Raw genomic sequence first — 27,041 nt, forward strand, 5'->3', positions numbered from 1 at the left:
CATTTGCGCGCGTTGTCACGCAAACCAAACCGTAGATCAGGGGTGGCCAGGCTGACCCGACCCAAGAGCCGTAAATAAAACCATGAAACTTTCAAGAGCCGCGGGAAGGGGGGGGGGGGGGGGGGGGGCATATTTTTGTTTAGGGCAATAAACGAAACACGGGCTACTTTTAATCCATCTGAGTCAAAAGCAGTCCCAACTGTACGTAAGGTAGCAGTAGCTCAAAACTACCAAACCGCAACCCGACTTTCGCTTTAAAACGAATTTCATTTCTCTTTCTGGGGAAGTGCTCGGTGTGACCGGAATGGAGGCGGGGGAGTGCGGGAAAGGGGGGGGGGGGGGGGTAGGGGAGGGAGCCGCGAGCCACACTTTAACACGCGAAGAGCCGCATGCGGCTCGCGAGCCGCAGCTTGGCCACCCCTGCCATAGATGAAGCCACGCGCTCGCGCCAGTAGCTTTGACAGCGTTGCACGCCAAGTATGAAACAGAGGAGCCGTGCACGAGCACTCGCGCAAATAGAAAATGATCGCGTACATGGTTCCGGCAATGCTGCCCAGACGTTCAGGTGGCGTATCGATGAAGAAACGTGGTTGTATCTGTCTGGCATAAATGTCACGGCGTGGCAAAATGCACCACCCCCCCCCCCCAATACGTTTCTCGCCTACAAAATATGGGCAGCCCGCCGGCGTCTCTCCCTTACATTCGCTCGCGTCAGCCGCGAAGCGTAGGTCTTAAATCTGCGGTAGCTATTATGCACTCGGGCAAAAGATGCCGTGGTTGTGGTTCGCTCGGTTTCTCTGAAAGATGTAGGCGCTAGACCGAAGAAAGTGGCTGTCGAAGCTTGCAACCTTCGCGCATATAAGACCTGCAGCCGCGTTGTTCTTGACAAATTCACAGCTTAATGCATACATTTCGGCGTGGCCGGTAGGGCATATCAGCAACGGTGCAATCGCCTGCTCGCTTCGATTTCCCATGATCGTGGTTATCAAGCCGGTGTTGTTATGACGGTGGCGTAAATGCACATTAGGGCGTCTCAGCGGCTACCGATCATACACGAACGAGTGCCTAGGAAAGTCCCTCCCGACGTTCCCTAATCACGTCTAGCTGTTGCTTGACGTTGCTAAGCGTGATGTGAGTGGCGTCTTCTTCCACATCCGGCTAATCACCCGGAAGTGGTGTTGCCGAGCCTCTTAGGGTAAACCGTACGGGGCCCTGTTCATAAACACGCCTCCCGCCGCCAAGGCCAGCTGCGATAAGCGCGCGCGTGCTCCGTTCCTTTTCGGCAAAACGACACTCGCCCAGTACAACTGGCCCAGCACGGCTGACGGAGTAAAAGAGCGCCGGTCGAAAACGGTCCTTCTCTCTGGGCTGTCGGAACAGTGACGCTAGAATCGCTATTCGCCCATATCTGCTCGCGTGCAGGCAACCAAGAAGGGCCGTTTTCGAACAAGGCTCTTTCGATGAGCTTGTCGACTGGTGGATCTAAAAACGTTCGCTTCTTAGAGTACAAACAAGCCACGAGGTGTATAATGAACACACGTACTCCGATGCTGCCAATAGAGAAGTTATACTCTTTCCCCAAGCAATCCCCATAGTGGCAAAACGCATTATTTTTAGCTTTTAAATCTAGATTATTACCGCCTCCTCAAGCCGGGGCCCAGAACGACGGCAGCACCATACCCGAGGGGGGCGGTGGCGGCCTACACGCAGCCAGTGGTTGGACAGATTGCGAAAAAAAGAGACGTAAATTCTGTCTTCTTGCTCCACTTTTGTTTCTTGTACCGCATTAAGGCCACAAGCCAGAAATGCAAATAAAATAGCGCAAATACGACAGGGGTAGGGACTTGGGTAGTCCCTGTCTTGTCCTTCTCGCATGCCATTGTCTTATGGCCGCTATTTTATTTGTACTGAAGTGCAGGCACTACCCAAGCAACTTACATTAATTAAACCAGAAAATGGGCATGTCTGGTGAATATTGACACTGGTGCTTGTATACATTTTATTTTTAGCCATCTCCCCGTGCATCCTAAAAAGGCGGGATATATGCTGTGCATTGGGCGTTCGACAGCGAACTGTTCATTTGAATTCGGTAGATGGCTGGTGGCTGCGAATCACAGTCTTCACAAGAGCTTTGCGGCAGGCCTTCTGCCCCTATTTAGCCCTGTCCATCGCCAAGGCCTCCTCGGTGTGGTAGCCCTCGTAGTGGTTGTAGACCGCGTGGTCGTCGTGCGTGGCGGTGCCGTTGGGTGCCCGCCCGGTCTTGCGCACACGTGCCTCATGCACACCTGCGGAGAGGTGTCACGAGCAACGTCAAAGAAAAAGGCGAGAAAAGCAGCATCAATTTTTTACAGCTCCGGTTTCAAAGTTTGAATGTAACGTTTGAGTTACTAGACAGTGAAATATACAAGGCAGCTTTAACTGAATGTTTCTTTATACAGGGTGTTTTTGTTATTCTCTCATATTTGTTTTCATATTTGATTAAAAAAATCGTGAGACCTACACTTATGAGGTGTTTGTGCAGGTGAGTTATACGGCCAGGGGGACATAGTATAGAGAGATAGTCGTAACTATCAGTCAGCTAATTAAGTAAAATGTGTTAATTAGCTTTTTAATTAGTGCAAAAAGACATATAGTTCCAATTAGAAACTTGCTGAGCATCATCCACTAAATCAACGCTTTTTAGAAGGATATAACACAGGGGCAGCATTTTAAGGCGTTCTGTAATAGCGGTCCATTTGGACGCGTTTCTAGATTTCGGTTTCTTATCGGAGCGCATCTAAGCGTCCGCGGTCCTGCTCCCCAGTGGCTGAGACAGGCAACACACGTAAGCCCTACTTCCCTCCATTCTACGAGTGAGGCGAGGAGGTGGCTTCGCGCCCCGACCACCGGGGAGCAGGACCCCGGGCGCAAAGGTGCGCTCCGATAAGATACCGAAATCTAGATTCGGGTTCACATGAAGCGTTTTTAGAGAACGCCGTAAAATGCTACCCCGGCCTTATATTCTCTAAAAAGAGGTGATTTGGGGGTTTACTATGATGCTCAGCAAGTTTCTAATTGGAACTACATGTCTATTTGCCCTAATTAAAAAGTGGATTAACGAATTTTAATTAATTAGCCGACTGAGAGTTGCGACTATCTCTGTATACTATGTCCCCCTGGCCGGATAACTCACCTGCACAAACACCTCATAAGTGTAGGTCTCACGATTTTTTTTTAACAAATATTAAAAAAATACAAAAACATCCTGTATAGTGTGAACCTCGTTTGCAATTAAGCTTTCTGAGGTCAAAAACTATCTACGTTAAATACAAAATAAACGTTTGGCAACTCGTTTGCTATAAATGTTTTTTTTTTTTGCATGTTCGAACTTTTAGAAGAAATAATAAATTGTGTTCTTATAACGTGTTTTGTTTGCTCGTTTTTTTTTTTTTTTTTTTGTTTATTGTTCTAAAAAAGCATGTAATAACCAGCTATCTTTTTCAAAGGAGGAGCTTTCTTTCCGTAGCTTTTCGGAGGTACGCTTTGGGTCTTAACGCGATAGCGTTTAGGAGCTCGCGCCGCAGAACATCCGGCGTCGGCGGGATCAGAAAAATCCCATAATGCAACGCACGAAGCCACGTGTGACGTCACGTGACACGTGACACTACCGACTAGGCCACGCACACACGCTTGCACGGCTCTGGGAGGAACGCGTGTTTATATGAGAAACAATAAATCTTTGGTTGGGCGTAGTTGGTTAGTGCCATTTAAAAATCTAAAAGCGCGAACTGAAACACGCCCAAAACAAGAAATACGTGCGACAAGCACAGGCTCCTGTCCTTCTCATACATGTTTCTTGTAACGTCCGTGCTTCAGCTCCCGGTTTTAACCTATTTAATTATATAAGAATGCTCTGCGATCGAGGACCGATAATGCTATCGCGTTCTTCTCTTAAAGGAAAAGCTTAAGCGCCCCCGAAGCATTTTTTTTTCGCGTTCCTAGGTCGCGGCCACAGAACCGATTTGCTCAAAACAGTGACGTATAGAAAAATCAAAGTAAAGGATAGGGCACTGTCGAGTCTGGGAGCACGAACGTATCAGGCATTCTTTTTAAGTCGAAAGCCAACCCCATCAAGAGCAGAGACCATCTGCGCCGGCGTATACACTCTAAAAAAAAACCTGTGCGTCAACTTTCCCGCACAACACTCGGAGAGCCAATCACCGCACCTTACGGAGGCGGCTCAGCGAATGACGATGCCGAAACATATGTTTAGACCAAGAAACGCAGTCTGAGTTCTGACATTAAGCAATGCCAAACGCCACGATTGCATTGCTTAATGTCACAACTCGGACTGCGTTTTTTGGTCTAAACATATGTTTCGGCATTGTCATTCGCTGGGCTGTTTCCGTAAGTTGTGGTGATTGGCTCCCCGAGTGTTGTGCGGGTAAAAGCAAACGCACGAGCCTTTTTTTTTTTTTTTTTTAGAGTGTATTCCGTTTTACAAGGGACCGCAGCAAATGCATGCGAACCGATCGAACCACCCAAGCAGCCCCAAAAGTGCATTGTCATGGTGCTCGTCGCCTTTCTGCATTGCAATCACGAGCTAGATTGTATACGCCGCTTGATTGGCTGTAACATATCGTAGCTGTTGTGTTTTAACCAGCGGTGAACAACTGTGGGGAGTACTATCAATAGTGGAAGCCAAAATTAACCCTCGAAACTGAAGAAACTGTCGATAGTGCTACCTAGAGTCGACTAACGTAAAATTATCAATACAATCGATAAGCAAAGCCAAGTTTAAGAATCGATATTGAAGGAAGTATCTATAGTGAAACGATAGTCGACTAGCGTAAAACTATCCACAATGCTATCGGTAGTATACCATCGATAGTCAAATATCGTAAGGCTATTCTTGGTTTACTATCGATAGTCGGATATCATAAAATTATAGGTAGCATACTATCGATAATCGACAATTGCAGAGCTCGATAGCATTCTATCAATGGTCCACTATCGTGAAATTGTTTAGAGTCAAATGTCGAGCAACTGTCGATAGCAAACTATCATAAAGCTATCGATAGTGTTATAATGGTTCACGAAGAATGTCATGTTTTCATTCAGGAAATGTCATGTCGCTCGGAGAAGAACACAACCGCAATTTGAAATTCCCCATAATTATCGAGGAACAATCTAAAATCTATTGAAAAACAATAAGAAAACAATAAATATCCTCCTTATAAACTATTTACAATACAGTATTAAAAATATTCAGTGTTTTTTTTTTTGTTTTTTTTTTAACTGTGAATAAGATATCATATAAAGTTCTCATGTGTCTTCAAAGTTCTTTTTTGGTTTTAGATTAATTTGTGGAGTGTGCCCTAAGCGTTTTATAAGCGGAGCTCAGTCGGAAAAAATGAAAATACCTGTCACCCCTGATAAGCAAACTACGTCTTTTATATATCCGGAACCCCGCTTGAATATGATGTAGCACATCGTGGTGCCGGCGGAGCTGCCTCGCGTGTGTTATGGCCGACCAACGCGACGTGAGCGGTGAGTATGATGATATTACTAAGGCCCGCTACAGACGGGGAAAGTTTCTCAGCAATTTTGGGGTTGCTGGCGGGTTGCTCCCCAGCTTTTCCTATATCGACACGAATTGCTGAGATCGCGACTGGCTCCAAACAAGCGATCAACTCGGAACAATTCGAAGAGGTTTCAAGCCGAAGCAGGGAAGTCAGGGACGCGGTATTTTCACGTGATACACCGTGTCCGTGATAATGACAACTAAAGACTTGGTTCCGGTTTGAAAGTGATCCTTTTTGAAAATAAACCGTTTCAGAGAGATGAGTCAGTATTCTCGATGCTATTTAAATGTATAAAACACGTTTATAGCGCGTAACTGTATGTCTTACAGTGTAACAAAAATAAAATGTGATCATGATGACGGCAAATTGCAGCAATTGGTTCCCGCGTGTGAACGCAAGCGGCAGTGTTGCGACGTCAAGTTGCAAGGAGAAATTCCCCGTCTCAATAGGGCCTAAGCACGGCAATGCCGCTACATCGCCAGTGGTCATGACGACGAAGATACGATTTATTCTAGCGTCGTATTTGTATGACCCGTCTGCCTTCTTGTCGTCGTCCGTAGCAGGTAAAAGAGCTTATTCGCGAAACGATCTTGTGACAAAAAAGGTGCGTACGACAAAATCTGAGAGTATATTCGCGTTTAAGAAGCGGAATTAGCGTAACCGTAAGAAACACAAGCGTGAAACTACTTACGAAAATCCTGATGCTAAATGTCTTCAGCGTGTGTTATCCCTAGCTCCTTTGGTCGGTGCATAAGAGTGCTATGCTGCATAATTTTCTGTAGAGCTACGTGTGGGTGACACACTAAATGAGACGAGTTGATTATGAGAAGCCGTGCTTTTTTCACTTGTCCCAGATGTGTTGTTTGTGCCAGCTGGAGATTCGGCCACGGGATCGTGCAGGGTTTAAGATGGACAGGTGGGGAAACGAGAGCCAAATGAGCGACCGGATTGTGTCCCCCTCGGTTTTCTCTTTTTCTGTGGCGCCATCTATGTGAAGCACCGCGAACTCACTCCCGGTGGGCGACCGGCTAAACTGACGGAGATGGTTTCTCGTAGATTTTCAATGGACTACTGTCGTGCTCTCGGTTTATTTTGCGCACTCTTCCATAAAATTCCATGCAAATCCGATTCCGATTTTTTTCTTCTCGCAGCAGCGCCATCTGTCGCAAATCGGCAGTGCCCGCAAGCAGACGAGTACACAATCCGGTCACGGCGCTGCGGCAGGCTTCTATGGACCGTTTCCCCACCTGTCTATCTTACACCCTGGGATCGTGCCGGATGACGATGGCGGGTGCGCCAGAAGTGAACACCCGTGACTCACGCATAGGCGAAGTGGCGTCAAAAAAACAAATTTGGGGGTTTTACGTGCCAAACCAACGACGGGCATCTGGCACGCCCCAGCGGAGGACTGAGGATTAATTTGGACCACCTGGGGATTTTTTGACGTGCAACCGAAGCTCGGTTACACGGCGCCTTCTCCGCAATAAGCCTCCGCAATAAGCCTCCGCAATAAGCCTCCGCAATAAGCCTCCGGCCGGGATTCGAACCCGCCACATGGGGATCCGTAGGCCAGTGCTCTCGCTTCGGACTCACCGAGGCGGCTAAGCGAAGTGGCGTGACGTGACGTCAAGCGACCTACAGACCAATTGATCATGATGAGCTAAAGCCATGAGACTAGGGAGAAAGGCGGCGAGGAAGGAGAGGAAGAGCAGGAGTTCTTCGACGTCTTTCTATCCTGTCTCAAGGGTTTAGTTCATCATGGTCCATCATCACCGGTTGCTAGTTTCGCATTACAACATTAGTTCGAAACAAAAACAAAACAAAAAAAGCAAATATAAAAAGCAACGCAACAAGCTGAAGCGCAGGCAGAAAATTAAGAGCATTACACAAGACGTCAGAAATTTCACTTTCTTTCCCTCTATTTGCCTCTCCTTCGTTTCAGTGTTCTTTCTAGTTCTCCTTCCCCGTGCTGTTCGGGAGCAAGGGTAGGAAAACCCCTGATGTCAACGTGTTCTACGTAAAGCCTTTCTACACTCAAAGTGACGCGAACCATTTGTACTCAGCCTTCCTCCTTGCCAACCGTCTTAGCCCCAAAATATTTTGTTCTTTTCCCTGCAGATTACGACATTTCTGAGTACGCCAGGAGGGCAAAGAGACGAGTGCTGCGTCAGAGGTTCGTTGAAACCCGTGTCGTCACCAATTAAAGGCGATCGAGTCTCTGCCGACCGCTGATGACGTGTTCGAGTCCATTTCGTGCCCTGTTGTTGCCTATTTAGCTGACTTTGATTATTGAGCACTACGGAGATTTTAAGCGGGAGCTGTTGCACGCCTTCGTTTAAATATAGCATCGTCTGCCGGGAGGGGAAGGGTCGATGAAACAGAAAAGGATGGGTCTGCCCCCATGCAGAAAAGAAGCCGGCCTGTAAAAAGAAGGTTGCCGTCACTTTTTCCAATGCATGATCTTTAATTCCTCGTAGCGACCCAGCAACGGGGGAAGGAAAAACTCTGCCAGGTTTTGCCAAACACCATGGAGCATAAGGATTTCAAAAAGAACTAGAAGATTTTACGCTTACCTTATCACCACCACATCCCATGCCATCCACCATGTCATTCACGAAGCACGTAGGGTGGTTTTTAGGACAGCACAGTAGCTTGCATCGGGGACTGTATGCCTCGTCCTATTAGTAAACGAAACACACATATTAGAAGGCTCAAGAATTAGCTTCTGTGTCGATTGTCACAAAACTTTAATACGTTTTCTGACAAACACAAAACTTTAAAAAGTTTACACCTCGGTTTCGCAGCTCCGTCAATAATTTATGCCTTACAATTTTCACTTCTGGTAAAAAGCGCCTGAAATGACATCAAACATGACACCAGCAACCTGGAGCGCCTACTTTCCAGCAAAGCACTAGTAAAGGCCAATTGCTTCAATCTGTGAAGACATAAATCGGCGAAAGACCAGGGTTTAAAATATGTTTATACCTAAAAACAACAGTCCGCGCTTAGGAACTCAGCATGATGCTTCGCCAGGCTCAGTGCTACAGCACAGACTGAATCTCCCCAGTGATTTGCGATAAAGTAGGCACTCCAAATTTCCTGGTGTGCACTATAGGAAGCGTGCGACAAGATAGGGGCGCCACGGTGCAACTCCTCGCAAAAGCATTTTGCATATATAACATTGTAGCAGCCGACTTCACTTTTTAATCGATGTCACGTTACCTGAGAACAGCGCTATACGAAACGTTCGAGGCCATAGTCGGTGCAGTATATTTTTTAGACGAGACCTAGATATAGAAAAAACACAAATTTCTTCCACGCTTTGGAGAAAGCAGCCGCCATTTCACCTATCCTAGTACGTCTACTCGACCCGCCGACGAGCAAAGAGCAATATTACACAGTAAAACAATATCTGTTAATAAAATGAATCTCACGGATATTTCGGATTGTTTCAACCCCCCTCCCCCCCTCCCTCTTCCCGAAAGAATTTTTCGTGGAATACCTATAAGGGGTTCCCCTGAGCTCCTTTTTGTGTTCCGAAAAAATACTTTTCATCGCCCAGTTTCCTTTCTTGTGCGCCAGGGAGCGATAGTGCTGGAGTCGAAATGATTTTTCACGAGCTGAAGTAGTTTTGGGGGAATCAAAGAACCGTTCCGGAACGGATTTTTTTAGAGTGTATAACAAGAGCAAAAAATGCTTCTAACGTCGATTTTCGTTATTACTGCCACTGCGAAATGTCGTCCCGTAGTAATCCGCCGAGCGTCTTGAATGGCACACGCTCGAAATTCTAGAGAATGGGTGCAGTCATTTATGTATGGTCACTGAGATTTGGTGCTTCAACGTTCGAACGAATGTGCATCACATTCAAACCGCGCACCTTCCCCGGGAAAGTGCACGGGCTGAATGTTATCACAATGCGAACGTAAAAAGAAGCTTGTTCGCGTCCTCGTCCTCGGCGTTGCAGCGAACTCGTACTCATGCTTTAAAGGCTGAAGATGTTCGAACGCCGTAAATGATGTGAAAGTTTTTCTTTTTTTTTTTCAGAATGCGTGTAATGAGAGGAAAACGCTTGCAAAGCAGTGAAGTCTTCAAATATTTCATGTAAATGTGCAGTCAACAACCCCACCCCATTTCCTTCCCCAAGAAATGTAGCGGTTTGGAAGTTCTCTCTGTGATTTTGTAATCATATTCGGGTCAAAGCGAGCGTAAGTTACATGTAACTGTTGAGAAAGATCCCTGAGCAACTTCCGCAAAACGTAATCGGTGCAAATTACGATGCGTGGACCCTATTTGCTTAGAGCAATTGAACCAGACATAAAGCGATCGCGCTGATTAATAAAAACATAGTTTGGATGCCTAGTTCAAAGGAATAGGTAATTTTTTATCTGGATATGCATTCTAAAAGGAAAGTGTGCAAAGGGTGGAGCCACGTCAAAAAGCAGCGCGGCGTCATTGTCAAAAAAAAAGAAAAAACTCCGCAGCAGTTAATATTATTGTCTCTTCGAGTGCTTCCTCCATGATCAAAAGTGATCGTCCGTTATTTTCCGCCATCGCTTCTAGGTTTTGTTTTTGCCGTAGCCCAATACGAAGCCGATTCGCGTAGTATCCAGGTGATAATCCCGACCGTTCCAAAATCGACCCGCGGATCGTTCACTCGCGATATCACATGATATTACCCGCTGATGTAGGAGACAGGTTATTCGGGAAGATTTGCAACATAGCCTCTCCCTCTTTCCCCGCCACCGTGGTGAGATATAATATCTGTACACAATATACCTGCTAACCAACCCACTCTCCTCGCGACGGCATGCATGGCAATGACAAACAGACGCACTGATAGACACCGGCGGATTTTCCTGAAAACGACCGTCCTAATGCTAACGCATTGAAACCACGCCATGCGCTACTCGAGCTGTCAGTTACGATATACCAAGGAGTTATTCAGTAAGAGATAATATTATTGAAAGTTATAGTTTCGGGGTCACACCATTGTCGATTCATTTATATTTCTCTCTTTTCTTGCTCATTCTTCCTTTTTTTTATTTTTGTTTCTTTCAGAGAGCACCGGGAGCAAAGCCCCAGTCGAATGATTTGAATGGTTTTAATAGGTTTTAGACTTTCTGCCCTATCTATAAGGCTGAAAGAATTATAAACCAATGTAACCTCCGAAGGACGTAATTCTTTTGTCCCTGACGGTACGTGACACACTTCTGGCACCATGCGCCTACTATTATGGTGCCTGAAACGCGTCTCAGAATGGTGTGTTTATTGCGTCCTAAAAGGTGCTCCATTGATTTTGCCCGCTCATGTCACAAATGCGTGTATCATCGCCGGCCGTGACTAAGATAGTGCTAGATCAGCGGCGTCGAATGCGGCAGGCACCCGTTCTGCTGTAGGCCTCTCTCCAGCTTGACGTTATGTGAAAGCTAAAGCAGTCAGGACTTGGGACACCGCTGCCACGACAGCGACATTCGCTTTCTACCCTACCATTTTACCGGATTTCAAGCATCAACCACCAGGATCCTGACATCCGACACCTTGAAACGACGGCTTCCGTGAGGCCATTTGTTAACACTTCGGAATAACTTTCAATAAACGGGCCGGGCAGAACGCTAAGCACGCTACTCAAAGATGTGTTCTAGGCACCCCGTATTCTGCTCTCAGGACTCCGCCATATTTATGCTAATTGCCACGCAGGGTACGCTTATTTCCTGGCAATTGCGCGGGTAATAGTTGTGCTCCCTGAAGCCGTTGGATACGGCTAGTTCTTGGGCTTCCAGTCATCTTCAAAGATCAGGATATGTGCTGTTCGTCAAAAGTGATACCGTTCAAGACGGTTGACAAATCTAACGAGCATCGGGTTCGGCTAAGCAAGGGCGCCGCTGCGTAACAGACTTGTGCAATATTGCGAATGCAATGCGCCTAGCTCTTGCCCCTGGCACGGAACAACGCTTGTGCCTGTTTTCCCAACCGTTCGAGTAAAACGATGATACCGATTCGTTTAAAGTAAGTGTCCTTGCACGTTCCAGGTTTTCTGACCAATGAATGTGCAGCACTACTCTGTTCCATTAGTTTAACCGTACTTTAGAAATTCATTGCCAATTAGCTCGCTTGTAAAAACTTAAAGCCAAAAACAGAAAAAAAACTGTTTACGAAAGATAATCATAAATTTTAAGTACAACTCAACTTTGGTTCGCCAGAGTAAACCTTGCTCATGTCTATAATACCAAAATTTAAAGGATGTCCGTACACAATTAACTAACCTGGTGTTAGAATCTAAAAATGGTCTAGTTAATTTATCACATTGAACAACTAAACACGTTTAAGGAGACTACGAGGAAATGACAAACGAAATGAATATGAGCGTACAAAATGTTCATAAAATCGAGGACTTTTTTTTTAACCGCTTTCATATTCTTTACTATTGTTGCAAGGGAGTATTCCCTGTGTGTCAAATTTAAACTCATCGTCCTCACGGCGTTCTCAGAACTATAGTCATTTACTGTTTAAAAAACGCCGAGCGTGGAGACTCCCAAGGACTCCCAAGGGTCGAGAATAAATCAAAATAACGAATCCTCTGGCATGAGGAGTGATCATAGTAAGGTTCGCACGGTGTTTCTTGAGCTGTAATTGACTAAAGCTCACATTTGTTGTTTTTAAAAAGGCAATATCATCGTGGAGTTTAGGTTCGTGCACGTTCAGCCCGCATCCTCGCTAATCGAGATCGCGGTTTGTGGTAGACGATAATTGGCACCTAGTTCTTCGCACGTGCCCTACAACAACTACCTCAAATTTGGCTTCTAGTGAATACCACTTTGCACAAACACACATTTCGTGCTACCTTACCGTTTACGGACTGACATAGAAACATACAAAACAGCACTAAATATTTCAATAAAACTTCGAATAGTACACTTTGAGCGATGTTTTTCAGTAACATACGTGAAAATTTTACATTTACATATTGTTTCTTAATTCGCTTATTAGTTCATCATGAATACCTCATCTGCTTGTTTGCATTTAGTTTTATGAAAGGGGTACGGAAACTAAATTTTAGCTCTTCTTTATTTGTTTAGCCGGAAACTACGGTTGGTTGTCAGCGCCTAAGAAACACCAGTCTTCTGCTCGTAAAAGCACGAAAACTAATATTAAAACGAATAAAACGACTTTTCAATATCACCTTGTAGTTTGGAGGCCGATGAAGTTGCGACGTTGAACGACTTCTACCCCAGCGCTACTAACGGAAATACAGCGCAAATGTATAAACAACCCGGGCTTGAACGGAATCACGAAGCTTAGCGAAGAAATCCACAGTGCTTCCGTAACGTGCATTCTCCACTACCAAGACCGCCGTTCTTGTCAGGCGATAGGTAGGAGGTTGACCAGAGAACGCCAAGGACCTTTACCAGACCAAAGTTACACCCCCCCTTCCTTAACACACCGGAACAAGCTATGAATAACGCGCTCAAATACGGCATCCGGACCCAGTGAATGTGTACCCTTTATGCATAGCCTGCGTATGTCGTCATTGCTGGGCAGTGACGGTTATTTCTACTTACTGATTCCCTCAAGCTCCTACTTTTGCGGTGTGAAACTGTCGGGGTGAACCGAACGCAAACGGCAAATAAAATACCGGCATGGCCGCGAATTACGTTAAGGGCAAGTCATGTACAGGCGATAGGGCGTAGAGTCCTTGGCGAGATTGTCAGGCGTTCACTTCATCAAGCGGCAATGCTTGCAACTACAGTGCCCTTGGCCGTGCAGAGGCCCCTGACGTCACGAAAGCGATACGCATTGCGCTTCTCGCTAGCCGATTTTGAAGCGAGAGGTACAGAGCTCGTGGCGACGGCATTTTTCCGTACCACTTTAATGAAAAGATAACGTGAACATTGATTAGTCCGACTCGTCAAAGCATAACTTATCCTTCGTCTTTTATTCTCAGCGTCACTCTCTCCGCCGTGTGTGAACTTAAACTATATCACAATCTCATTCGTGTGATTTCCTTAAAAAAAGTCGGGCTTTCATCTTTTAAAGAATAACTGCCTTGCCGTCATTTCATGCCTTCGGGATGTCCTATAGATTTTTAGTCATTCAATCTCAACGACTCATCGAGCCGAATTTGATCTACAGCATATTGTATTTCCTTTCCTTTAGGATTTTTATTTATTTCCTCTCTAAAACACGTCTTTTCCTGCATTTTTAGTAGCGTATGTACATTTTCCTTTCTCTTTCTAGAGAAACGCAACGTGCAATATGTTTCGCTACGTTTCATACTACATTTCACATATTGGTTCTTGTTCAATTCTCAAAACGACCGTTTTATGTACATATTTTTTTTTCAGTGTAACAATTGCTCCGTCAAATCTGATTTTTACGTAACATGAAACTTTGTAGATGAGGGTTGCTGACTTTTTTTTTTCTTTCTATTTTTGCGCATGGCTTTGTTGTTTTGAACGTATTCAGCACTGCCGTTAGAAAAGGCCACAGAAAAGTTATAAGTTGTTTTAGGAACATTCTTTTGTAAAATTTTAAAGGTACCCAACATACACAAGCGGGTCGTATTAGTATTTGTGAAAAAGGCAATGATAGTGATTCTTACGTCACGTCCTGTGACGCCTAGGAATTGGGGATGTAATTTCTGGCAGTAGAATGTTTTGTTCCAGGTTCGACCTGGAAACAAGTTCCAGTTTGTGCCTGGCTTTGGTTTCTTGGAAGATGTGTGGTTTTTGGACGATGCAATCTTGAAGCATTCTTCAGTTAAAGTCCTGGAAAAAAGAAAAGGGGACTGTCATTGCCAAACTGTAGCGAATGAATTAATATTACTTCAACATTACAATACAGTTCTTGCTGCCGCGCTCTTACGACAGCCTCTCTCGGTTTTTTGTTTTTCTTTTTCTAACTTGCTGGTAATATAATAACAAAGCGGAATATGATATGTCAACATGATATTGAATTTCAAAGCATACCCTTACCCAAATAATTCAAACATAAAAATGTATAATGCTCCGAATGCTTTCAATCATTTTGTTAAGAATCGGTGAATAAATGCTGTCAAAATGTGGATTTTGAAATTGCTCTCGAATTATTGTTTCAATCGAGCTATTTTGTTTGTGATTAAGCAGGTATTGCAAATAGCAAGAAAAAACATTCATTCGATCATTATACAGGGATTTTTATTTTAGTATCGAACTGATTCTTTTTAAGCCTCGAGGGGTTTACAAATATCGTCAGTGCAGTTGAGTTATACGGCCAACGGGTTATAATATATGGTACTAATCGTCATGCTAAAAAAAATATTGACCGAACATTTGTTACAAACTTTCCGACTGGTCAAAAATAAACATCTGGTTCTGGTTAGAAAGATGCTGAATGTCATCGAAAACCACTAAATCAGTAATTATTAGACAGACTTCAAGCACGCTGCAAGTGCGAAGGTGCACTAAATGTACCACTCGAGCTACAGGCACGAGGGTGTCGGCGTGAACACGCGGGTGATAATCCTATGGTGCGCGCTCGCCATTAAGACAACGTTTCGATCTGAGTATGATTCAGCTCGCTTCCTCGCTAATTCAATCTGTAAAAAAAAAAACTCTCCGATTGTAGCTTTCCGTTCTTCGTGAAGCATTGTAAATACGGGCATTTCTGGAGCCGTAGTATGAGATTCGCTTTTGGAGAGCTGTTGTCGCTGATGACTTACCCGGCGAAAGACGACATTTCGTCCAGGGAACACGAAGAGAACACCCCGAAACGTGCGCCGCCAGCTGTAGGTGCCATTGTGTGTCCGTCCCTTGGGTCACAAATCTTGGGTGTCTTTCCGAGGGTCACAAAGATGGGTATCTCTCCGTCGTGAACACTACCGAGTCTGCGATAGCCAAGCGATTGTGTTCTGTTAAACAGCTCTCAAGGAAACTCTCGATCAAACATAAGCGGAACGCGAGAAGCCATTAAGGGGAGGCTATCAGAAACAGATTTTTGCGTGCCTAGATATGAGACTTAAAATCCAGAGGAACTAATACAAAATACGCTGTATGTGCTATAATAAAAGTCGTAAAAAAAATAGGGAATGTACGTGTCTATCTCATACCCCATTCGCGCGATGATAACGGTACCTTTAGCTAAGAGAGCTTTATACCCTGCGGCGAATCAATTCACAAAGCTCCGCGCGTGGCGTGTGCTCGCGACCCAAAAGCACGAGCTGATTCGCCGATTGCAAAGGGACCTGTGTTAAAGCTACCTTTATATTGCCCGTGTGAAGCGGGTATTACAATCATCGAACGTAATGACTATTTAATTTTTTTATTAATTTGAAGATTTTTTTTGTTATGAGAGGATGGCTAGAGCCTGTTGAGTCTTGCCTCCTCTGTACTTGTCCATGCATATTTCTTCTTTTTTTTTTGTAGACGCCATCTTGGTGGATAAATATGACATTACCACTCGGATTTTGTGGTCATATTGTACCGAAAACACACGTTAGCCCTTTTACATGGAGGTTGCGTATTCCCTTGACAGGATTACTCTAAGCATAGTAAGCGCGCAGACCACATAAAACGGAACGCACGACAAAGAGCGTGAGGTCTTGCGTTAAGGAAAATACCGCACGATTTAAAAAGATGTGAAATTTTATGCGCGCAAAACCTCTGAAATTTTTGTTTTCCTTTTTGCACAGCAGTTGATATAACTATGTAGAATTTTGAAAATAAAAACGAGCTAAAACCGAACACAAACTATAGCATAGCAAAGTTCTGCAGCAAGAGCCTCTGCCAAGTGATGTACAAAAAAATCTGCACCTTCATACATATAAAATATAATAACCAAAAACAGCTTTTGTAATATTATGTCCGACAAAAAAAGTACACTTCATGCCAGAAGGATTCGGAAAGATTTGAAGTTTCCTATCATGGCCAGCGTTACCTCTCATAGTAGTTCCGTGAATATTTAGTCTCTCTGCGTGTTTCATCTCAAACTAATATCACATTTTGCTTACATGTATTCTATAGCCACAGCCATGTTGCACAGTTTGTTCCTTCTCTAATCACTACATGAGCAATGTTGATACTTTCAATACAGACTCAACAGTTTTTTTCAGCACTTCTCATACCAACGCTCGGAAGTCTTTAATACTTATGCTACAGAAACTTAAATATAAATAAGCCGCTGCATCAATAGGTTGTTAGAAAGATTGTCATCAAAAGTATAAATTATTTGTCGCCAAATTTTATTTTTTTGAAAACGGTAATACTCAGCCTTAGCTAAAAGACGTCTCCTAACCTCTAAATAGCCTGTAGTCGAAAAGTCAATTAAGGACATCGAACTGGCATAAAGAAAATTATTCGGAAATGAGACGTATTATCTGTCCAGGAGCCACATTTACTACTCACGCTAGTAGCTTGTACATTCTCTTTAACATTGTCCAAGGTCATGCTTCTAGTGATTCAAGCAAATTAAGTGTCAATATTGTGGCCTTAGGCTACACATCTCGGTCAACTAGGTGACAAGGTCGTTAATGTTGCAAGGATAGAAGCCTATAGCATAGTTTTCTGAAAGTGCGTAGGCAAGCCGGTGATAAAAAACGCCACTAAAAACTGACATAAAAACCACGAATAAGCCACCGAAAAAGAGATGCAGACAGACAAAAACAGTGTGTATATTTGTGCGTTCTTGTATGTGCATTTGTGTGTGTGCGTTCGTGTATGTGCGTGCGTAAGTGTGTAACTGTGGATGTGCGTGGGCCCGCGCACGTGTATGCATGTGTGCTTGTGTAAGTGTGTTTGTGTGTGTGTCATTTTCAAGTCTCCTTATGTTTTCCTGATTTGAGGTTTTTGCTTATTGTATTTTATTAAAAAAAAAGTCCTCATGCATTGCGTGGTTGACCCACATGGGTACTGTAACCTAAATACGCTGGTGTTACCAGACTGCCTATATCCGTAAAGTATCATTGTCCGCTTCCAACCTTGTATTAGGCGCATCAACTTACGCGTGTGCAAGTTCGTGTGCAGTCACGCCAACCGTGGAAAATGTGTAGGCGTGGTCCTCGGCAAGAGCAGCTCGTAAACTTGGGTTGCACACGGCAGTGACGTACGCCACACCTAAAAAAGAAAATCAGTTGCTGGTATGAGCATTTGCAGAATAAATAGGTACCTTCGCCTAAGTGATGAATATCATGTGCCTTTCTTAGTAATTAGACGCAAACATTTAGGACATTTATATCACCACTCAATAAAAATAATAAAAATACCCTCCAGATTTTTTTTTCGATACACACTTTTGATTTAACCCTAGATTATCCTCGAAATGCATTATCTGGCTGATTAAACAGTTATGCAAACTTGTTCGAATGAAATAAATGAAATAGATAGTGCTGACCGAACGCAAAGAACTGTCATGACAACACAAGCATATCACTGAGCAAGACAAACAACATTAGATTATTACATTAGAACTGCGCGAGAGCTAGGGATTATAATAAAAATAAAAACAACTGAAACCTTATATTGTTATTACAATTATAATCTTATATTTTAGTTTCAATATCCTGCGCTATTGAGCAAAGTGTGTGAAGTTGAACAAAGCATATGTGGGCACCAGGGATGGGCAGTATTTCAAATACTTTGTGTATTTGGCATTTGTTTTAATTACAAATTGGGTAATGTATTTGACGTGTGTATTTAAATACTAAAACGTGGGTATTTCAAATACAATTGTAATTAAACACAATTTTGTGGGCGAAAATACATCCCTCAAATTTAATGTCACTGTCCAGAGCAGGAAGAAAACTATGTTTTGCACCGAATGCAGTGTCTCTCAGTCAAGCACAAGCGTTTAGTGACTTTGTGATTACGGTGCTAGTCCAGGGCAAGAATAGTGACGAAATCGACGTTCACAGGCAGACTGGCTAAATAAGTGCCCGTGACAACTTGTGATGCTTTCCAGTCTGATTTCCTTCCATATTTTTGCCTGGAACAATCTGTATGAGCGTGTCGTCCAGATTTTCGTAACTGGTGCGAGTTGCAACAATAAAATATTCTCTAGCTAGTGCTGCGCATCTTGGTCGTCTCGGTTCTTTGTTGGTCTATCCCAAACTGTAATCGACAAAAAAAAGATGCTTGAAGCTCTGTACTTTTATCACCTATTACGTCCAAGCTGATTACATTTTTTTTGTGATTATATTTCTATTACGTAACTAGAGCCTCGCTCACTAACTCCCGAGTGTGCGATGCAAAATTAAAATGAGGTACCCAGAAACCCGTTGCAGGTGCCCTGAAATCGCTGACGCAAATTTTGACGAATGTATTTGGAAAAGTATTTGTACGAGACCAAATACATTTGGTTGTATTTGTATCTTGTACTTAAATGCTTTTTTGGAAATGTAATTAGATTTGTAATTAAATACATCTTCGACGAAGTATTTTCTATTTGTATTTCGATACATATTTCCGTATATTTTGCCCATCCCTGGTGGGCACTAACTAGTCTGTGTATTTGGAATACAGAAATAAGCAACGGTGCATGTCTTCAGCGTGGTGGAATGTGTTCATTCTTAGTAACAATCTAAGCACTAAAATGTATCCTTCTCAGAAAGATTACAAAAATGTAACGTCGTCCGCGTGCTAACTGCCCCGCAGAATAACTTAATAATTTCCAAATTATAAACATACATAATAAGTTAATTAAATCTCGCGCTATACCGTTTGACTTAAATATTACCGTAAAACCCAGGAAGGATTACCATGAAGTTGTTCCTACGCTCTGCCGCCTCACACCAGTCGGCAATGCAGTTTATCACGATAGCGCCACGCTACTGCATTGCTTGCAGATCACAATATGGCAACGGTCTTGAATTTTCGTCTCCAAGTGTTGATTGCCGCTCTGGCAGGGAGCGCGACAGGCACGACACGCGTTGCGCAAGCGAAGCCGTACGTGTCCTGCCTCGTCCTCAATAGCTCGGAAGGTGCCTACTCCTGTCGTCGGCTCCCGTCGTCTGCTCCGTCAGTGTTCTAAACATCGCTGACGTTATCAAAAACACGAAATTTCACAGTATTCACGTGGTACATGACACAATGTTCGAGTGTTTAAGTTCCCCGATTGTCATACTACCGTGCAAAGTCTACCTTTCGAGAACTCAAAGTGCAAAATGTGCTTCGCACCAAGTCAACTTGGGTCCGTTACGCGTGCCTGCGATAATTTTGTGCCTCGTTTGTTCACGATCGTTTTGAAGCAGTCCTGTGTTCTAAAAAAAAGCCAATCAAAAACGTTTAAGTAACACACAATGTCCGAAAGTTCAAGAACCGCTTCCTGCTCGTCAGACTTCAGATTAAGATCTACCTTTCGCAAACGCGGAGCAATACCTATATCCCGCCCGAACCCGGCGCTCAGCAGGGCCACTTCCCGCGAGCGATGCTCATATTTGGTGCATGTGACCTCCTTTCTCCGTCAATGAGAAGTTGGCAATGAATGGAAAAGCAAAGCGAAATACTTCGCAGGATAAAAAGGCCTTAAAAACGAGTACCAGCAGAAGAAGACACACACACAGCAGTTTGAGATTTAATCTGACTTAAACCAAAGAAGAAACAGATATGCCTCATCAACAACTGTCCACGTCATGTAAACACATTGTCATACAATCTACATATAACATTTCTAGCTTGAGCTAGCAAAGGACTGTAGATACGCCACCTACGAACCGTACAATACCTTTAACATGTGGGTTTACAAAGGACAAGCCGGAAAGTCCAGAAACGACAGGCTAAGGAAACACGCACTGGCAGTAAGATCTTCGCCCTCGGATAATGTTGTGATACACTGCAACCGATGCGATTGTGGTCCAAAGCTTCAGGAAACTTATCCTGAGCAGGAATCGTAACAAAATGACTAGAAAAATTTCAGATGCGTTTTTCATAAGGAAGTGCGACGGCGACAGGTGAATTAGCGCCCCATCGAGAACGTTGTGCGGTTCAACGCTGAAGAGCTTGTCAACAATACATCCGACCTTCTGGAATATTGCTGTGGGGCACCAATTCATGCGGTGACATTTGTCGTTGGACGCTGATCCAAACACGACAAATGCATAAAAGGACCAAAGTTGTGTTTACACTAACTGCGTTGCAGACTGTATACAATGCGCACAAACAACTTGCTTGGTTCTGCCATTTTGGTGCTTTTGGGCGAGTCGGCACCTCACTACGTAAGGCTTCGGTTGCAAAATTTGCTCAGAGGAACCTTTTAATGAATGTCGTGTTTATACCTATTAAAAAAAAAGGTTTTAACTTTAAAGGAACAGTAAATGAACTTGCTTCAATAAAAATAGTTTTAGCCATATGGGAAACGAAAGCAATGAAGGGTACTCTATACTAACCCATGACACCATTTTCCACTTTGCCATTTTCCTTATCTGCCAGATCTAGTCTGTTGAAAAATGCAAAAAAGCGCAGTTAATACTTCTACTCGAGTTCAATCCTTACTGAGAACAAAGGCATATACATTTTAAATATAATGTCAAATTATTGCGCTCGGAAAGCTACCAAGAGCTGGTTTTATATAAATAAACCAACCTCGTTTTATTAAACGCATTCTTGAGGGAAAACTTCCTGGAAGATTTGAACTCTAAACAAATGCCCTTTTTTATGCTTTATGTCGGCAGCCGGGCACGGTCAGCAGGAACACATATGATCATTTGCTTCCTCCTTTTCTATCACCCATAAATTACTCTCATAAATATATTACTACCACGGGATATAGTCGTCCGGAACCCAATGTTAAGCGGCGACAATGCGATCAGTAGCGCTCACGGTGTAACCAGCGCATTTAGGTGATTAATCTTCATACAGAAAAGTGTCTCAAGCAGGCTTGTACGTAATCCGTTACAAGTAACGCAATCACTTGCAAACCCTTACATTTATCAGTAATTTTTAAGGGAATAGTGACATAATACAGAAAGTAATTGTAAAATAATTTCCTTACTTTTCTTACGTAAGGGAATGATTGTAATCTGTTACATCTTTGTTTTCATTCCCGTAAGAAAAATGAGGAAACTTTGAATAATCCCCAAATAATCGTAAAAAATATTTCTTTTGCAACGTAAGCTCTACCGGAATCGCGCCGTCACCTGCTATTACAAAACCCAAGGCGTGGCATTCTTTAGATGCTCAAAGCCTTTCTTCACGTAACCTAAAACCTGTACTCATATATATATAGTGAAATTTTGTGCAGCCGTAGTTAGGACACAGCGTCTCAATGGGCCAACAGGATGTAGCTGATGTTTTGGGTGTCAAACAGGTAGAAAAGGCCTTGCGAACGCGTTGTTTTCTAACCAATCAGCCGTGCATTCAGGTGGCAGCACCTATTTTAAAAAAGGTGGATTGAATAGGTTTTTAGTGTAGCGGACGACATCTTCAGATACGAACGAGGTAAGATGTCTGATGGGACTTTTTGAGAGCCAGATGTTGCTCAAGCTCACAAAAGTGTGAGTTGTGGCAAGAAGAAACGCTTCCATAACACTTATGTATTGTTTCTTACCCATGGACAGTAAGGTTGAAATTAACACCGCGAAAGTAACGAATTATTTTTTGAAGTAACAATCACTTACTTTTATGGATGTTTAATTGTAACTGTAATCAGTTACATTTGGCCATGGGTAATTGCAAATGTAATTCCTTACTTTTTTTTTAGTAACACGTACCCAAGTCTGGTCTCAATAACTTTCAGCAAAAGCAGGTCCCCTCGTTTTGGCGCCATCTATCCGCGTCCAAGAGAAGTGCCAGGCGCGCGGAGCACGAACCCAGTTGGCCCAACGCTCAGCTTGTGCTTTCGATACCTTCCTTAACGCTGGAGACTTTTCGTATTAAAAACAAGGTCTTAAAGGGAAGCTGAAGCTGTCCCGTATAAAAACAAAAAACCTAAATCGTCTTCATTTGGCCTCCAAGATCACGAATGTCGAGATTTTTTCTTTTTGTTTCGCGCATGGACGTTGCAGAAAATTACTTTCAAAGTACCTCGAAGCCGCTCCTTACCGGAGCATGACGCCATACTAGAAGTTTTCGGAATCTCCGCTCTCGCGCATTTTCAGCGCCTATCGGAGCTAGGCACCCGTCAAATAAGCTTAAAAAAAAAAACAAAAAAAAACGTCACGACTAGTGTCAGTGTGGTGGCACGGCCGTGGCGGTGGAATATACCTGGCAAGCTTGCAATTGCACGCACCGCCCACACGAGCGGCACGCGCTTGGCGGCCCAAAAGATCCTTGTATGACGGTACGACTGATCGGAGGTTTTCGTTTTGCGTTTTCTCGCGTTTAATTACATCTTCCGATAAAAGAAACGTGATATTCAGATTCACGGGTTAAAAATTCGCAAGAATTCATCTGTTATTCGTTGTTCTTGTTCTTGGTTTTTTCAACAGCCTCTTCAGCTTTCCTTTCATCAAGGCTGAACAGAGCACTGCCAATTTCTTTTTTCTTTAGCCGTTTTTCTAGTTATCTTAAACACGCCCTTTCAGTGCTGTCGTACCTCCCCCCTCTGACAAATCCGGTCAGTGTACTTCCCACAAAGCACCGAGGAGAACCAATCGCTGCAATCTACGGAAAGAGCTCGATCAATGACAAGACTAAAATAAGAACAGTTAGACACGGAGCATCAGGTTTCACCACATTCAGTGTTTTCCTTCTTTTTGGTTTATTTTATGGTCCATAAATATTTTGGGCCTCGTCATTTCGTCTATTTGATATCTGCTGTGCTTTGCGGGAAAGTAAACGGTCCAGATTTGCTACGAGTCCATACTGAAATGCCACCATAAGCTTAGGCCGGCGAAGCGTGCGCTGTCATGAGCCTGCATGCTTTGGGGGTCCTTGGTCGAACCGTCCTTTCCGTTGGTGAGGAATGGATTAAGGCTCGCCTTGAGCATTATCTGGTTCCTATGCTCCCGCAAAGAGCTGAGAGTTGTGTGGCCTAAATTTGCTTTCTGCCCAGTGGTCGTACTCCGTGGGCCAAGATTCGCCTTAAGATATTAATTCATAATAAGGAGTAGAAGAACATGCTTCTATTTTCTTTCTTGGATTCTACAAAATGAATTAAACCATGAACAAAGAGCTCCTGTTGCAACTTAACAAGTTCTGGTGCCTTCACACACTTTGGAGGAATAGCAACATCATGAAGAAAAAAACGAAAAAAGCACTTTAAAATACATCACGAACAAGCGCGCAGCTGCTCCCGTAATTGCAATATTAAATACCTGCAAGGCAGGAGCAAGAGCAAAAACGCAAGCACAACTACCATTTCACTGATGCAAGCTTGCGACGCAGAAAGCAATTTCAGATCCATCAAGGCATTACACATTGCAGCTTGGACGTGAAAGCTTGGATTGTAGGTAATGTAATGTTTGGTAACATATGATTTGAATTTCCAAAGACGTTCATCGCTTTCGCTTCCATTTCATTAAAGGGACACTGACAGAGTATTTATTCTCGCCAAGTACGTACATATGTACATGGCACAGGAGAGCCCAGCTACCAAAACAACAATTGGCAGCTTAAAAGTCGGTTTTTTACTCCCGAAAACTGCCGATCGCGAACTGGCTGGTTTGATCCGCGCTCACTCTCTTCTCCGTCGTCACGTGCGGTTCAAACAGAGCCACCAAATATAATCAAATTCGTGGGTTATCGAAGGCACACACTCAATATTAAGTATAAAAAAATATTAGACCCATTTATTTGTGGCTTCTCAATAACCTGCAAATACGTCGATTAAAAAGAAAAGGTGCAGAGCGCCGGGAGCCCATGCACTGCACAGTTCTCAACAAGGCGCTGTATCTCGGGATCGCGAGGGTCGTTGCCTGGACCGAAGAGGTCTAAGCGATGGCGGTGAGGGACCTCTACTTCAGAACTGTCGTTCGCGGAACCGGCAAATCTGTCGAGCTTTAAATTAGAAATCGTTTACCGATTAAAACAGCTAGGATTAATTCTGCACCACACGCCCGACCACCAAGCAAAAAACATTGAGCGTAGTGTCTTTTGACACTACGCTCAATCACCTGGCAAAAAGTAAAAATAAACTCTGGGGGAAGTCAGTGTCCCGTTGATGAACAATGCCAAAGCGTACTGTAATCTTGTAAAACCATTAGTAGTAAAAGTTTTATATTGAATATAGTCATTAACAGATTAAGAAGCGCAGATCGTGGCGAGGCCCTTGCGTCCTATCTTCGTTCTTAGCCAATCATGTTGCCGCATTAGGTGATAAGAGCGCGGGAGAACCCATTACCAACCAAGAAACATGATTCGAATAGGCCCCTCCTTTCGTTTTCTAAAAAGTCTGTGACTATCCTTAGTCTTATTTCGACTCGCGGAGTAGATAATTTCATAATAATTACGCTGTGTGTATGTTCATACAGTCGGTAGGATAGACAGCCTCAATGGGCCTCAGGTGTCTCAGCTGTAGCCGAGAAACTTAGCCAGTGCGGTACAACGGCTAGCCTGGGGTCTTTAACGTGCACCACGCAGTAGTGATACATGACCGCACGCCGTTACCAGGCTCATTCAGATCGAAATGGCCAGGAGTGAGGTTTAGACCCAGGTTCCTTGGGTTCTGCATCGCGAACTTTCGATCCCCGCGCTCTGAGCTGCGAAGCGCTAACGCAGTCGGCCACCGATCCCCCCTACTTCAAAACCGATGGTCGGGGTTTTGAAGGTCTCAATAAACAAAGTAATGAACATACTTTTAGTATTGTACGTGTGATGTTGTAGAGTCATTATTGATTGAGAGCAGGCACAACGAGCGTGCAGCCTAGAGAGATCCGCGCGCCCCCTTGTGATGCCAACCATGAATCTGGTGCGTGAGCTGGTTTCGAGAGTACCGACCGTCAACGGTCCGGTTAATTCGCCCTAGATTCTTATGTCATACAACCGATGGCGATCAAGGCAATTCCCAACTGCAGTTGCGTGCTTTTAATCCTCTTTTCTGGTTTCAAATCTCGGCGCCGCGCAAGTTTCTGCTGCACACTTGGATAGGTGGTAGCTTTCTGTCTCCTTTTCTTCGCGCCTTTATGGCCAAGTGGAGTATGACCCCATATAGATGCATGTAATTTGAATTTATTTCGTTTATAGAATTGTCGGATTGACCTCGTGAGCGTGTACAGCACACCAGAAAAGTGCCGTTGGCACGAGCCCTCCTCTGCGTGGACAAGGCTTAATACTTCGGCTCTAGTGATGCGACCAGCAAGGCTTGGCGTCCCACGCTAGACTTACGGTGGCATAAAAATGTGAACGCTAGCAGGTGATGATCACGCGAGCCACAACAAATGCCACGAGACATCGGAGTAAATATAGCGCTGAAGTCGTGACACGTGAACATCCAGTGGCGAGTATTGATGTGATCTAATACCCCTGTCAGACCGGTAGTTTCTTGTCATTTCCATGAAATGACGTTTGAGCGATCTGTCAATCAGCGCGCGCCATGCGCGACAGTCGCGAGCCGATTTGTTGAACACACAAATCTCTTTCGATGAAACTGACATTAACTTTTCCGTGTGAGAGAGGTGTGACTGCATACCGCATCACCTTTTTTCTGACCGCAGCGTTAGTGTCATATCAGTCATCCTAGGCCACGCACACGCGGAGACCCATTTCACTCAACCACGACTGTACGTTTGGTTACCTTCCCGTGTTTGTGTTGGATACAATCACACGCACATGATCGCTGAAGTGGCTGAAACTGAGTACGACGTCTGCAATGGACCAATACAGAAACAAAACCTGGTTTTATTCTAGACTTACTGTCACACAATCATGCTGCCCTTAGATACTGCATTTTAATGCGTAACAAAATATGGCTGCACTGATGTGAAACACTCTTGGTAAGAAGCAGCACCTTAATACTATACTAATGTTGTACATTTATGAAACAAAAATGTAGGCTTAAAGTATATTTCTAGCCTGCTTTCATAATTTGAAGTTTATTTGTAAAATACTTTTAGCGTACTTCACACTCTAGAGGCGCAATCCCCTAGTCAAACCAGCCTGACCATTAAGGCGTTCACATTAAATGTATATATTTAGTATACTATTTGTAAACTAAACATGGATTTGAAGAATAGTTCTTTAATTGTTTCAGGAAAGATAAAAATAGTACTTTTGGAGTATTGCTTTTTACCATGGGTGCCGTCGTACAATGGCAGAACGTGCCGCACTATGAAAAATGATGCGCAAAACGAAATGCAGTAAGAAGAGCGAGAAGGTCATGTGAAGAAGTTTCTCACGCTGTAATCAGGACCGCCACATCCGCAGAAGTTTTGACCGTTCCATCCTTTACGGCCTCCGCTAGTCTCTGTAGAGTCTTACCCGATTGCATGTATAATTTCTTCGTATTCGCTTTGTTCACATCATCCTCGTACATTGTGAGTGAAATTGGATCACTCTGGGAAGATAAAAAACAATTAGAATAATTTTTACGAAATTAACTATTGATTATAAGCATAGGAACCAAATTATACAATTT

General features: G+C 43.8%; 1 protein-coding gene across 1 annotated transcript in view; it reads right to left on the reverse strand.

Annotated features, from left to right (window-relative positions):
• Positions 1-1,964: 1,964 nt before the first annotated feature.
• The window catches only part of LOC8035679 (venom metalloproteinase antarease-like TtrivMP_A), a 63,466-nt gene continuing 38,389 nt past the window's right edge, over positions 1,965-27,041 (reverse strand). Inside the window, exons 9-15 of the mRNA XM_040214660.2 lie at positions 26,803-26,960; positions 20,917-20,966; positions 17,539-17,650; positions 15,262-15,426; positions 14,164-14,329; positions 8,138-8,242; positions 1,965-2,285 (exon numbers count right to left, since the gene is read on the reverse strand). Of these exons, the coding sequence (XP_040070594.2) occupies positions 2,121-2,285; positions 8,138-8,242; positions 14,164-14,329; positions 15,262-15,426; positions 17,539-17,650; positions 20,917-20,966; positions 26,803-26,960 (921 nt within the window). The 3' untranslated portion in view covers positions 1,965-2,120. The remainder of the gene's footprint in view (positions 2,286-8,137; positions 8,243-14,163; positions 14,330-15,261; positions 15,427-17,538; positions 17,651-20,916; positions 20,967-26,802; positions 26,961-27,041) is intronic.

This window comes from Ixodes scapularis, unplaced genomic scaffold, assembly GCF_016920785.2.
Source record: "Ixodes scapularis isolate PalLabHiFi unplaced genomic scaffold, ASM1692078v2 PGA_scaffold4__175_contigs__length_147842914, whole genome shotgun sequence".
NCBI lineage: Eukaryota > Metazoa > Arthropoda > Arachnida > Ixodida > Ixodidae > Ixodes > Ixodes scapularis.